Source organism: Plutella xylostella, chromosome 16 (assembly GCF_932276165.1).
Source record: "Plutella xylostella chromosome 16, ilPluXylo3.1, whole genome shotgun sequence".
NCBI classification, from domain to species: domain Eukaryota; kingdom Metazoa; phylum Arthropoda; class Insecta; order Lepidoptera; family Plutellidae; genus Plutella; species Plutella xylostella.
The window spans coordinates 9,210,657-9,226,558 of NC_063996.1; the positions used below are offsets into that span (position 1 = coordinate 9,210,657).

A 15,902-nucleotide genomic window follows, 5' to 3' on the forward strand; every position below is an offset into this window, starting at 1 on the left:
GATATTATATGTATAATAATAATGTTATAAATCATGGTCAGTCTAACATTATAAACGTATGAAACGATGTACCTAATAATAAATAGTAGGTAGTTTATTATTACATCAACAATAGACAACTTATGTCTCAGCCTCACAACTTGTGGGCTAATAAAAGAATAGGCCAACAACGCTTATGAAAATTATATTTCTTTCTCTCGGGATGTATTTTGGACAGTAAAGCCATATTGAAAAATATAAAACAAATAATAAATTTCATCTTCTACTGGGATAGAAAGTTTAATATCTAAAGGAGGCAAATTATTTATTGGGTGTACACTTCTACAACCCGTAGGAAATTTTCTGTAATACCTAATATTTAAAAAAAATATAAGAATCTACGAATGGTGGCCCCCAAATTTTAGGCGCTCCCATGGACGCCCTGTCCAAACGTGGTGCCGAAGCGTTGAAAGCGAGCCGCTAGCATTAGCTGGAGCGAGGCCAAAAGCACAGCTGAAGACAGGCGCAGGTAGCGGACGCTAGTGGACACCCTCTGCACCTCTGCTACTGGGTGCTAAAGGACTACAACCACTACCATTATTTTAATAATTAACAAAGCATTTGATTAGCGTCGCCTCACAGTTGTAAATAGACCTTACCCGGTGGCCGGTTTCTATACATTTTTATCTGCTTGGATGAATTCGCATTTTTGCAGCATGGAGTGGAGTGGTCTTTGTAACGCTCAAACGGCTCAAATCAAATCATGATCTACTACATTTAAATTTTACTCATGTCATGTTTTCTGTAATATGATATTAGTAGTGTAGTGTTACTTTCTTAATCTTGTTATTACCCAGAATAGTGACATGACCATGCGGTCACGCGCGCGGCCCCGCGCCCCGCCCCGCCCCCCGCAGTGCCCAGCACTACCCCGGCCATCCCACAGTGTATCGCACTTGCGGCGCCCATCCCGGGCGAGACAACACTTCGTTTTAATTAACAGAAGGACGCCGCCCATTGCCCGGAATTAAATTAGTACTATTGTTTTTCCCAGAATTCTTGTTAGGGATAATAGTGTGGGACGTTTTATTCTTGCCTAGAAACTACACATAAATGGCTAGTCACGTTGTTCGTACATTCAATTACTTACTATGCTTAGAAATTGAGGTTTCAGTTTTGATTCAACATAGTACTGAAATTCTAAGAAATAGTTGCGAAAATGTACAATACACTGGTTTTCGCTTTCAAAGATTAAAACTACTCACACCGCACAGAGATTAAATTGAATAAAAACACCAACGAAAAAATACTCACGAGAATAAAAACTAACTGAGAATCGCAACTTTTTAAAGTAATTAAAATCGCTGAGTGCTTACCTTTTTACCCGGTCGACTGACTAACTGCATGAGAGCATAATACAAAATGGTATAATATCGGTCCTATTGCGATGGTATTAGAGTTGAAAATGGGTCGTGCGTGCAGGTTGGTTGGAGTAAGTCAATGGCGAGGCGCTTCACACGGTGCGACTTGCAGTTTATGGTAAAGTGATTGCTTTTCTCTCAATATATGCGTATTTCGAATGTTATACGAGTGTAATAAAATTATGAGTGTGAGTTACTATTTGTTTTTAATTTGATTTCTTGGTAAAATTATTACTTACTAGCTGTTCCCGCGAGCTTCGCTTCGCCTTAAAAAGTTTTCCCGTGGGAATTCCGGGATTAAAAGTATCCTATGTTCTTTCTCAGGGTCTAGACCATATGCATACCAAATTTCATTTAAATCCGTTCAGTAGTTTTGGCGTGAAAGCGTAACAGACAGACAGACAGACACAGTTACTTTCGCATTTATAATATTAGTTAGGATTAGGATTAGGATGTGTAACAACAAATTCCATTTATTTCTAGAAACTATTTTATGATAACGACAAAACGTTCGATAGAATAATTTCAATAAACGAGCATTTACGAGTAATATCCAGCAAGCAGAAATTTTCCGATGCACTTTTCCGAGCATTTTCTATTGAATACTCGTTCTTAGAATCATAAACGATGTAACTTTAGTTGGACTGGTGCTGCTCGGATGGAGTCTGTTTCCCGGAATCCTGCCAGTAGCGGCCGCCTTGCCGGCGGAGCAGGGACATGCAGCGGGGGCGGCAGCCGCAGGGTCACGGTTCAGGGCTCTCAGGATTCACCAAGGGGTCACCCGTTAAATCAACGAACGACACGTAATACAACGAGATTGAAAATTCGAGAAATTACTTCGAGAAAGCAAAGCTACAGCGCTAACCACGACTCTAATTCGTTGTTTTAAGCGCGCCGATTAAGGGCCACTTGCAGAAACATAATTATTAAATCTAGATTTAGTGTTAAATCTCGATTTAGTGTCAAATTTTATATGGACTGACGTTTCTTAAATCGACATTTGACACTAAATCTAGATTTAATTTGTTGGTGCAAGGGGCCCTAAGTGTCAATTATTGTTCTTTTGTTCATCGATGTAGAGAATGAATGACTCCCCGAGGGCCTAGTGGGAATTTAACACCGTTCGTGAAGTGAAAAGTATCGGTAGCCTGAAATCGGTATGGTGTTGGGGTATTGAATCTACTGTATGCGATGAAAAAAAATACGCCTCCCAGTTTACCTATATTTTGGTTTATTCGGAAACAAAAGTCATAGGTACAGACTACAGACAGATTACCAACGAAAACTAAACAAAAAACTACAGTGCCACAAACTTATCTGTTCCGGTGGCAGCTCACGTAAATGTCGTAAATATCTAATGTTTCTTCATTCTATAAGATTTTAAATTTGCCAGTAGTGGTAATTTGCTCTTGTAGTTTTAATAAACCCATCTAATCTATATCAATGTAGAATTCATTAGTAAATAATGAGATAAGGATCAATTTAGTTCGCTCTCACCGGAACAGATAAATTTGTCGCACTGTAGGTACTAATTGATTTCATTGACATTATGGATTCCACCCTGACGTAAATATTTTGATCATGGATTAATTTAAAATAACCCTCTCGTAAACTGTTGATTCAAAATGTTTCCTTCAACAGCAGATCATAAGATGGTTTACATCCACCGATGGCCTTTGATCGAATATCTGCCTAATTTACTACGATTAGCGTTCATTTGATATTATGAATATTGGTTAATTGAATATCAAATATCAAACGTATCGATGCTAAATTAAGCCGAGGTGTTATGTTATGGAGTAATAAAGAGGCTTTAAAGGGAACAAGAATAGAAGGAATAATATACAATTAATTTGAAATATTTATCAGCTCAACCGTTTTTTATTGCAATAAATATGATTTAGGTACCTACCTATTCATATAAGTACTTTGCCTTTGATGAAGTACTCAGAATGGCAAGGGGAAGCCCACAACATTCATCATTGTACCAAAAGTAAGTTTGTGTGAATTAATTTAATTAGTGTTGCCATACTCGTCGCGAGTTGTCCAACAGGCGGGACGGGACGCGGCGAGCTGGCAACACTGTTGTCGTTATTATAGTTTTGCTCATACTTTCCTCACTAACTACTTGTTTCAACTTGTTAGAATTTTAGGGAACTCTCTTAACTTTGTTTGTTATGTTTTATGGTGGTTAAATGCGATTATGGAACTGGATAGAATATCTTATATGCCAAGCAAGTGTACATCCAGTGCACCTGCAGGTGCTGCAGGCATAGATACCTTCTTAGAAGCTACCTGACTAAACCTACTGCTTATTTTTAGTATATTGCTAACGTATATATACTGCATAGAAAATAAAATGTGAGAGTATAAAAAAGTAAGACCCAGCCATACACACAAATAATAATAAGAGAAAAAAAAAAACGATTTCTTCCACCTCATTTTACGGACATATTCCAAAGAAGCGACTAGCTGGGGTACCAGGGCGCTATGCTTGCATAGAAGGTATCATTCAGTACGAGTGTGTCAGCGTGTCAGCGCTTCGCATTCACTTCCCCGCTATTGATGCTAGCCTGGTACTTTCTCTTGAATACACTGGAAAACAGGACTTGTTTTATTTTGCTTGCTATTCAGTTTCGTAGAAGATTCATCAAGTGAAACCTTTCCTTATTTTTATTTTACATGCCGTTCTTGACCCTAGATTACTAACTTTGATGTTTTAACTACGATATTAACATTTTTTTTTATAAAAGTGCAATCCATATCATCTTTACAATTTAAATCACATTTAAATTCGGTAGAGCACTGCAGCAGTGGAATCTTATTAATTTCGGGCAGTAGACATGAGGTTAGTATGCGTATTTATTTATATTCACAATTATAAATATTGGGTGTTTACCGCAGCGTAATGAACATTATAATTAAAATGTTTGTTCAATATCCGGTATACAGCTTTGCTTTGAGACTAAATCCTAAACTTTTTAGTTTTAAGTCGACAAACTACAGTTCCTCTGAGTAAGACCCTCTTAGCAAGGGAACGCGAGACTCGACTGAACTACTGCTAACTTTAAATTCACTTTCAGTAGAGGCGCTACCATCGTTATTTCCGTATATCTGCTACTCGTGATACTTCAAAGGTTCGAAAGTTTCCTATTTTCGTCGTGTTATTTATTCTTGAGTCTTAGCAAACCTTGAAGGATCAAGCAAATCGCCTTAAGACATGAACGGAACAGTGGGGGCAAATAGACTGCTACATTTTGACAATGACATTAAGAACCTCTCTTCCTCCAGATTAAAGAATCAAAGGAAGTGTATAAAGCCCTCACTTAAGGAAAGGGATTGGCGATGGAGAATTTTATATTACCCACTTACATAAATTCATGGCTCAATTTTGATATTAATAGAAGATTACCTAGGTACTTCAACAAAGTCTTTTCACGAATGTCTTTATGAAACCTTAAATTATGACAAAATGGGCGTCTATCTCTATGAAATTTTGTATGGTAAATGTATACATAGAACAAAGGTCCAATTTAATGGTAGGGAATACTTTATAATTCGCACGTTTACATCAAGTCGATTATTTTATACCATATACTTACAATAAATGTCCTATTTAGTAGAGAACACAATTATGTGCACTACACGTTACACATAAGGGAAGCGAACGGTAATAAATACATAATGTATGACATTCTACATTACGCAGGCTCGTAAAAACAAAAGCGATTTGGCAGCCATCTTGTTATTTGCAGTTCGTTTGAAATTCGGTTCTCAATTTGAATTTGTATGGTGGTGGGAACGCGGGGACTGGCCGGTTGGCCCCGGCAGGGATGCTAATGCGGACAACTTTTTAAAACATTCCGGGCCCACCGCCGGTCCGACGGGGAACTTCGCTTTCTTGAACTACGATGTCACGAGCAAAAAAGTTTCTAAGGAATTTTATTAAAGATATACCGTCCGCGATTTCTTTATGAAAGGATTCTATTGACTATGCAATAGATAGTGACTTTTGATCCTGGGATGTTGGCACAAGATCCTGAGATCAATCTTATTTACCTACCTATGTATTTTTATACAAAACGTAGTGCATGAAAAGGGCATAACCAAATGGCATATCAAAAAAAATTTGATACGTCATATGCGCTCTGGGCAGCAGTCAGCGACTGGCAAATAATTTGATTGGCTCATTACTGCTAGTCCAGCAAGGGTGTTTGTACCGACAACCTAAGAATGTAAGGACAAAACATGACTGTAATTTATGAAAGCTAGGTGTGCGGCAGCGGCAGCGGTCGCAGGTGTGTTTGACTTCATGAATTTCAGCTGTGTATGAAAAAAGTTTTATGCGGTTTCGTTTTTGGCAGAGCGAATATAAGCCACTTATGTGTGTTTGCGTAAAAAAAAAACCAGTTAAATTTAATGAACACTGCTATTCTGCATTATAGATGGTAGGCATATAAGTAATCATAACTGAAGATAGTTTATATTTATTTGATTGCTGCTACATAAATTTTATTTTGAAAGAAGTACAAGTTTCATCTTAAATGGGATTACGCACAACTTTTATTCGCAGCTTTATGCTTGTAGTAGATAGATATTATATTACGTATCACAAAGCTAGAAACGATTGTAATCTTCAACATCATTGTATATCTTGCTACATTTCCCGTCGTTGAATGAAATGGAGTAGTACGCAGACTCAACTAGGTTTATATTTATTCATGTTTATTTGCGGACAGGAAGCGAAATCTGAAATTCTCATTATAAACGAAAACGTCTATTTCCTTGAAAACATAGTCGCTTTAATACAATTTCAAATTTACATTTCCAGTTTATTTTTACCGCACATTTTCTTGACAAAACAGAACGTAATGAAACCACGGCAGAAGCAAACACACGGCATTTATGTAAATAAAGGCTGAAACTTCGGAACTGGGCACTGTGAGTCGCACAAGGTTCCATCGGGATCCTTTTTAGGGTTCCGTAGCCAAAATGGCAAAAACGGAACCCTTATAGTTTCGTCATGTCCGTCTGTCCGTCTGTCCGTCTGTCACAGCCGATTTACTCGGAAACTATAAGTACTACAGTGATGAAATTTGATGGGAATATGTGTTGTATGAACCGCTACAAAAATATGACACTAAATAGTAAAAAAAAGAATTGGGGGTGGGGCCCCCCATACATGTAACTGAGGGATGAAATTTTTTTTTTCGATGTACATACCCGTGTGGGGTATCAATGGAAAGGTCTTTTAAAATGATATAAAGTTTTCTAAAAAACATTTTTCATAAAGTGAACGGTTTTTGAGATATCAGCTCTCAAAGTCGTAAAAAGTATGTCCCCCCCCCTCTATTTTTATAACTACGGGGTATAAAATTCTAAAAAAAATAGAGGTGATGCATGCTAATTAATTCTTTCAACGATTTTTGGTTTGATCAAAGTATCTCTTATAGTTTTTGAGATAGGTTGATTTAACTGTAATTTTGCTGCTACGGAACCCTTTGTGCGCGAGCCCGACTCGCACTTGGCCGGTTTTATAGAGTTTTTCGTCGACAAAGAGCGGTTGTCGAAGTTGTGTTGTATGATTTTGCAATAAGCCCTTGCCCGCCGGCTCGAGAGTGTTGTGAGTCGCCTACTAGACCGGTACAGGCGGCCACAGGACCTTGCACTAACTAAACTCTACTAACAAAAAATATTAGATAGGTACTTAATCATTTTACGAGCGGAGATTTATGTTTACCTACCTGCCAAAATTTAAAGGGTTCCTAGAATCCCTCTTCTGTATTGTGGGCTTACTTATTAGAAGGACGTAATGTGTTCCTAGGTCTGTTGTATTGTATATTATAACTTTTACAGTGAGCTTTTATTTGCGTGATGTTATCTTATAAATAGAATTAATTTTTATTATACCTACTTATTAAGAAACATATTCTTTTTTAAATTCTGACAAATATTCGTTAATTCATATGTAATGATTGTTAGCAATATCAATAATAATTTGTTATTTATCTGAATTTCAGGAGGATATTTTATGCTGTTTTGTTACTTTATTAGTATTTTATAAATTATTATTTATTAAATGTTATCCGAATCATTTTAATATCGGCAATTGTAAAAGTTAAGTGTAGCAACACTAATTTTGAATTGGCGGCCATTCGTGGTAATCGTGGTACTGTGTCGGCACGACAAGGTGATACTTACAAAAATTGTATGTGTTTTGAAGAAATAAAACGTAATCAGTGTGAAGAGTGTTTATTATTCGTTTAAAGTTAATATTTCAGAAGTTTCGGATAGAATCTGCCCACCGGTGAGTGATTTTAAACATGTTATTGAAAATTTTCTACCATTATTTACCTATATTATTATGATCATATTCTTACAATCAATGCTTTATAAACCCGGCGAATCCCTGGACTTGTGATCTATGGTACTAAATTACAAGTAGCAGTATATTTACTACAGCAAAATCCTCCAATTTACCGTAGTAAGTACAGTACAACTACCCACTTTACAAAGACGGGTACATCGCTTGTAGGTAAATAGCTACCAATGTTGGTTTGTACATTCCACAACTTATTCGCCGAGGATGATATCAAGCCCGATTTGTTGACTTCATATTGAATGCTTGAACACAAAGTGAACTGTGGTAGTAATAATTACCTACCGCACTTGTGTTCTCATAAAGTAAGTAAATAATAATAAGTGATTTGATTTTGAACCATTGGTACGTACCTACAATAACTTAATAAAAGACATTACGATGTCAATGCCAATTTTAAGGCAAATTAAAATTAAACGGACAAGTACTAGGTACAGAATGATAAGGTAGGTTATATGGCTGTGTTGTTTTGATGAGTTGGTGAAACGAATATGGAGTTGTTTTCGAACACAAGGGTAGTGAGCTCGAGACCAAGTGGTAGTATTTACACACCTACCTAAATACTTACCTATATACGTATTCTTCGAACGGTTTTAGGACCGGTCATTTCATCACACGGACTTAACATTATTTAATTAGCTATACAATAGTTTGGATGCGGATCATATTATCTTTATTTATTATGTTGGTCCAAGCGGACGAGTACCTTCACGAATAGAACTGTTATTTGATTTTACTACTATTGTTTATTGGTCGGCTGTGATAATTTTAATAAACGTATGATTATTTAATCACTGTTACTTTAATTAATTTATATTTTCTACTCCTTCTCTTCCCTAACCTTATCCAACTAAACTTATATTATTTCGCGTACCTGTTTAATATACTCATTTAGTAAAACAAAATGTCTGATGATCGTGATGCAAGTACCCCTGAGATAGTAGATCAAACCACGAAGAGGAAGAGAGCGGGCTCAAGCTCAACCTCGCCTCTCAGGAAGAAGCGTCAGAAGCGTCATCATAGTCAGTCTATAGGTCCGGGGAGACGATCAAGATCTAGATCTAACATATCACGAGATCGTAGAGGGACACGAAAATACCGACGTCGTCGTTCGCGGACTGAACACCATCGCGGGACTAGACGTGTAGGTAGAAGCCGCTCCCGTTCCGGACACAGAAGGCGATCTCGAAGGACGCGAGTGCGGACACGGAGGACATCTACTTCGACTAGCTGCTCTACGCGTTGCTCCGAGAGAGACTCGACTTCTTCGTCGACTGCCAGCAGTTCAACTTCAAGCGATGGCACTCATAGTTCTCGCTCTAGTACCAAACACCCAAAAACTAAGCGAAATCGTAAGAGAAGTCCACGTTCTGGCTCGAACCGAGATAAAGATCATACAGTAATGGATAAACTTATAGATGCTTTAGGTAAACATGGTCGCAATACTTACGTAGGCGCTCATGATGTTATAAGTACTTTTGATCCAAGCCAGAAGATGCAGTCAACAAAAGCTTGGCTCAGAAAAGTTAACGAGACCGCGGAAATCTATAAATGGAGTGATAAACAAACAGTTTTCCATGCGTTACCGAAGCTTGCCGGTTTAGCCCGTACATGGTACGAAAGCTTGCCTTCAGTCAATTTAAAATGGAAAGAATGGCAACGCAAACTGCTTCAAACCTTTCCAGATAACTGTAACTACGCAGACAAACTATCAGAGATGCTGGCGCGACGCAGTCGTAGAGAGGAAACGTTAGAAGAATACTTCTACGACAAGGCAAAGTTAGTCAGTCGCTGCAATATCAAGGGAAAAGACGCGGTTGACTGCATAATACACGGAATCTTTGACACAAACATCAAGCTTAATGCTCAGGGAGCAAACTTCAAAAGTCCTAACAAGCTGCTAAGATACTTGCGTAATATTACGATGAAGTACCAAAAGGAGGTCAAAAGGACGCCGGCACCATCCAAAATACCCGCTGTTACAAGAAATAATGACATGTCGAAGAATAATAACTTTAATAACGCCACTCGAATTTGTTACAATTGTTCGGAACCAGGTCACACTGCTCCTAGGTGCCGCAAAGAGCCACAGAAGTGCACTAAGTGTAATCGCATCGGGCATGTTGCCGATCACTGCAAGCGTGAACCTAATACGGACATCAATAAGACGGTTAGTACAGACGAAGTTTCTAGTCAGTCTACAAAAGTTCTACTTATTACTGCTAAGCGCGATAGTGAATATATTTACAATAAAGAAATAAAAGTTAACGGAAAATCAAAAACTGGATTTGTAGATTTTGGAAGTCAATGTACTTTAATTAAACATAGCATAGTTAAAGAACTAAACTTACAAATACAAGACGACAATTTACCACTTATTAAAGGTTTTGCTGACGGAACAATGCGACCTCTTGGAAGAGTATCGGTTTACATAAATCTTGATTTTATCGAGGCCCGCATAGAAGCCTATGTGGTCCCGGACCAATATTTGAGCACGGATCTGCTTATTGGACAGAATGTCACTGAAATGTCTGAAGTTGTTGTGTATAAAACTAGTTCCAGTCTAACACTATATTCTAGTAATCCTAAAAATAATAGAACTCCAATCTACAATTCAAACAACGTTGTCGTTAAGGACATTCTTTCAGTAGCAGTGACTTGTGAAGATGGTTACACTGGCTGGATATGTACCCATGGTAATACTTCTTTCAAACCAAATGAAGAGTTAGTGATATTACCCGGGGTTTATTTCTTTAAAGATGGACTAGGATGTATACCAATAATAAGCTTTTCGGGTAAAGAAATCGTGCTTAAAAAGAATAGGCTATTAGCAAGGGGCTGTCGTTTGCCCACTCAAACATCGGCTCCAATCGAACTTCCAAACGAATTTGAAGTCAGAAGAATGACATTATCAGATCCTTCGACGGCTAAAGTTACAAAAACGCCCATATCTTTGGAAATGCTTAATATAGGTGATGATGTTACGCAAGAGCAGAAACAAGCACTTTTAGATTTATTGAACGAATTCAGAGATTGTTTCTCTTTTGACATGAGTGAGTTAGGAACGACCAATATTAGCGAAATGCACATTCAGCTACAGGATAACTCCCCAGTAGCTTATAAACCTTATCGACTTTCTTATAGTGAAAGAGAGGTCGTTCGCGATATGGTTAATGAGCTCCTGGAAAACAAAATAATTCAAGAATCGGATTCGTCGTACGCCAGTCCAATAGTATTGGTCAAAAAGAAAAACAATGAATATCGTTTGTGTGTGGACTACCGAGCTTTAAATAAGAAAACGGTAAAGGACTCTTACCCCATGCCGGTAATAGATGACCAACTGGACCGACTGAGCGGTAAAGTTTATTTTACCAGCCTGGACCTTAAATCTGGATACTACCAGATACCGATGGCAGAGGATTCCAGGCACCTTACTGCGTTCGTAACGCCAGACGGACACTACGAATATGCACGGATGCCGTTCGGTCTGGTTAATGCACCGGCCATATTTCAGCACATGATAAATAAGGCACTCGGAAAAGACCGATACGACCTAGCCATTCCTTACATGGACGATTTGTTATCACCGGCATCATCTGTTGATGAAGGCATGCTAAAGCTACGGAAGATTTTATCATCACTACTTAGTGCAGGTTTAACCCTCAACATAACTAAATGCTACTTCTTTAAGAAAAACTTAGATTATCTGGGGTATGAGGTATCTGCAGATGGACTCCGCCCTGGAAGTAAGAAAATAGAAGCTGTTGCATCGTTTCCGAAGCCTACTAATGTTCACCAGGTTAGACAGTTTGTTGGCCTAGCCAGTTTCTTTCGTAGGTTCATTCCTGGCTTTGCTACTATAGCCAAGCCTCTCACGGTCTTAACTAGATCTGACGTGACGTGGCGATGGGACCAGGAACAAGAGTCAGCTTTCCAAACATTTAAAGAGAAGTTGGTTGAAAGACCTGTCTTGGCACTATATAACCCCAAGTACTTGACGGAGGTTCACTGTGACGCTTCCAAGCTAGGAGTAGGCGGGATACTGTTACAACGACCGGATGAAAGATCACCATTAAAACCAGTTGCATATTACAGCAAGCAAACTGCCAAAGAAGAAGAGTATCTACACTCTTATGAGTTAGAGACTCTTGCTGTAGTTTTATCATTACGGAAGTTCCGGACCTACCTAATAGGGATACCTTTTAAAGTCTACACTGACTGCAACGCCCTGAGGACAACCCTTACTAAAAGAGATTTAGTGCCTCGTATTGCGAGATGGTGGCTTCATTTACAAGAATACGATTTTAGCGTGGAATACAGGCCTGGAGACAACATGCGTCACGTCGATGCCTTAAGCAGAAATCCCGTCCCTAATACTAGTAATGAAGATCAAATAGACACACGGGAATTTGAAGTCATGAGCATATCCACAACAGAATGGTTACAGACCGTTCAAATGACAGATATGAGATTGAAATTTATTAAATCTATTCTAGATAGTGGCAGTAAAGATATACAAGATATAATAGATAATTATGTTATTAAAGACAACAAAATTTATAGAAGGATAGGTGAAGATCTAAAATGGGTAGTTCCTGATGGCGCCAGATGGCGGGTATGCCAAATTTGTCACGATGAAGCAGGCCATTTCTCAATAGATAAGACATTGGATAAAATGAAGCAGGATTACTGGTTTCCTAGGATGAATAGGTTTGTGCGCAAGTATGTGGCGGCCTGTCTCAACTGTGCTTTCAACAAAACCTCAACCAGTAAAGCCAGTGGTTACCTACACCCTATCCCAAAAGGAGATGTTCCATTCCACACGCTTCATATGGACCATTTGGGACCCTTTGTCCGAAGTAAAAATGGTAATACATACATACTTGGCATCATAGACGGTTTTAGCAAATTCATATTTATAAAACCAGTGAAAAATGTCAAAAGCAAAACCACCATCAAAATTCTTGAGGATCTCTTTAGTGTCATAGGAAGTCCAAAAGTAATAATCTCAGACAGAGGAACTAGTTTCACTTCTACAACATTTAAGAAATATATACAGACAATCGGAACAAAACATGTATTGAATGCAGTAGCCACGCCACGCGCAAATGGTCAAATCGAGAGATATAACAGGACCATATTGGAATCTCTAGCGGCATCGAACCATGGCATGGACGAGCGTGAATGGGACAGTCACGTTCAAAAAGTACAGTGGAGCCTTAATAATACTCTTAACAAGAGCACAGGTATGTCGCCATCAGATGTTGTCTTTGGAAGGAGAACCACCAATCCGAGCGAAGGCCCTATTTTGAATGCTATTCAAGATATTACCGATTCGACATGCAACGTCGACATATCTACACAAGGTCTAGAAACAGCAAGGGATGAAATCCGTGACAAGGCTGTAGATAATATAACTAATAATCAGATGGCTATGAAAAAACATTACGACAACCACAGGGCTCCGACAAAGATATTTCAATTAGGTGATCTGGTTATGATCCCCAATCACCACCTTCCAGCAACTGGCAAAAGTAAAAAGTTACTTCCGAAGTTTAGAGGACCTTTTAAAATAAGTGCTGTTCTCAAAAATGACCGCTACGAGATCTCTAGCATCGAAGGTCACACTAAACGGAAATATAAAAGTATTTACTCTGCAGACGCTTTAAAAAAAGTGGATTACTTTTACCACCCCTGATGACAATGTACTCGAAAATGATCCCAGCAGCTCGGACAGCTCGAGCTAAAATTTAATAATAATAGATGTGATATCATATACTAACTAACCTCCATTCCTTGCATCCTTTACATGCGCATTTATTGTAAATCGTATTTTATGTATTATTATAATTATGTCCCCACCACCTTCCTATAACTAGATGACCCAGGCGAGCAAACACAATGGATCCGCTGATGGAGTACCTACTACTGTTTGATGGCCTATGAAGGGAATAAAAAGGTGTGTGGCTTCATGTTATTCAATATTCTAGTACTTTATTGATAATGAAATATGCTGCATTTACCTGCGGTGCTCATTCATCAAATCTTTATGAAAGAAATATGCTGCTTATATGCGGTGATCAAATTAATCTGTATCTAAATAATAATAAAAGTGAAAAATGCCGTTCAGCTGCGGTGATCACTGTGTATAACTTGTAAGATATGCCGATATATTGCATTCCTGCAATATATTGTTCATTATCTAATGTTTAAAAGAGATATGCTGCTTACATGCAGTGATCAAATTATTTTGTACCTGAATTAAAGTGAAATATGCCGTTAGCTGCGGTGATCACTGAGGACCTTACAACTTGTGAGACATACCGATAATTATTTTGCGGTGATCACAGAATGATAACTATGTAATATACACTTTATACATACTTGGTAAATTGATAAATCGTAAAAATATATATAATCAAAAAAAAACTTATAAAAAAAAAATAAGAACTAAAATTATATTGAATACGCATCTACCCCTATCAAACACCTAATAGTCATACTTAACAAAATACTCTTTGCTTACAGGAATCCCACAACCAGCAGCAGACAGTGGCAGTACACTCCAGAAGAACGAGATATATGTACAAGTGTCGGTGGAAATCTAGTCTGTAGTGTCACTGATATTATTTACCTACTAAAAAATCACATACTTACCTAATTATATTAATTTTGTATAGTTGATTATTGCCTATGAGTAGATCAAATTATCAAATCAAATGTAAATATTGAAATTTGTAAGCGATAGGTACTTAATTTATGAACTCTGTTATGGAATTACTTATTTGATTTAAACAATTACTTGCATTATAATGGTTAGAGCCAGGTGCAGGTATTTTTGCACCCCCGCAGGGAATAGAATAGAATGTTTATTATGATTTAAATTTAGATTTTGTATGGGGTCATACAGTTGCACATTCGAATGGCCGAACCGGAATAGGGTCATTCCGAATACAGGACGGCCGTCTGTTAGCAATATCAATAATAATTTGTTATTTATCTGAATTTCAGGAGGATATTTTATGCTGTTTTGTTACTTTATTAGTATTTTATAAATTATTATTTATTAAATGTTATCCGAATCATTTTAATATCGGCAATTGTAAAAGTTAAGTGTAGCAACACTAATTTTGAATTGGCGGCCATTCGTGGTAATCGTGGTACTGTGTCGGCACGACAAGGTGATACTTACAAAAATTGTATGTGTTTTGAAGAAATAAAACGTAATCAGTGTGAAGAGTGTTTATTATTCGTTTAAAGTTAATATGATAAAATAAAGCAAACTGGGTACATAAACAAGTGGTCGCCTGTACGCGCTCGATATTAGCAAAACAGATTGTTGCAAGTTCCCCGGCGACCCGCAGTGATCCGGCGCCGGAGACACACACACACACACACACACACACACACACACACACATCTGCACACGACACTAAACGTGATCAACACGAGAAGCACTCAGTCACTCGCGTAGTCTAGATGATTTTGATGCACATTTTAAATTATGTATTATGTAATACTAAGTTGAAAGATTTTATTAAATTTGATGTTTCTATGTTAGAATGAGTTACCGATGACCTATCGTGACCCACTTAACGTCCCGACCGCTCCTGCATGTGATAGTTAAAATTAATTAGTTAAATAATTGTATCTAATTCATAAAGTCAGATAGCTATATTTCAATATGTTAAGTCACACACATTGCCTTCCTCTGGCAGCTACAACAAAAACTCTTTTACGCTTACACGTGGCAAGTCTCCAGTGCAACGTGCCCGGCTGAACAGATCACTATTCCTAGCAGATAGGATCCATTATTCAACAGCAGGATGCTAAACTAACTATCGCAGGGTTGATGTAAGAAAAACAATCGGATCTGGCGAGTGCTGAGCAAACAGACAGGTGGTCCGGGCCGATACACTACAGGGTGTTCAAACTGTTCAGTTTGATGTTATACAGGATGTCAGAGAAAAGTTATAGTACTTAATTTAAAAAGTCGTAGTAAGAAGAAAAGTTGTTTAGAATTTGCAGCGAATTCAATTAATTTCCTTCGAGGCACCTCAAACTAACATTAGTGGAATAAAGGCGTGATTTCATATTGTCTGGAACATCGTGATCGCTATTGA

General features: G+C 37.9%; 1 protein-coding gene across 1 annotated transcript; it reads left to right on the plus strand.

Annotated features, from left to right (window-relative positions):
• Positions 1–7,572: 7,572 nt before the first annotated feature.
• On the plus strand, positions 7,573–14,387 carry LOC125489736. Its single transcript, XM_048626588.1, has 3 exons — positions 7,573–7,707; positions 8,675–10,013; positions 14,308–14,387. Exons 2-3 carry the CDS (start codon positions 8,684–8,686, stop codon positions 14,385–14,387), a joined length of 1,410 nt encoding a protein of 469 aa, XP_048482545.1. The 5' UTR covers positions 7,573–7,707; positions 8,675–8,683.
• Positions 14,388–15,902: the final 1,515 nt, after the last annotated feature.

Coding starts and splice junctions, on each gene's coding strand:
- LOC125489736 (XM_048626588.1), top strand. CDS start 8,684: ATGTCTGATGATCGTGATGCAAGTACCCCTGAGATAGTAGATCAAACC. Junction 10,014..14,307: donor TATTACTGCTAAGCGCGATA/GTGAATATATTT, acceptor CTTTGCTTACAG/GAATCCCACAACCAGCAGCA.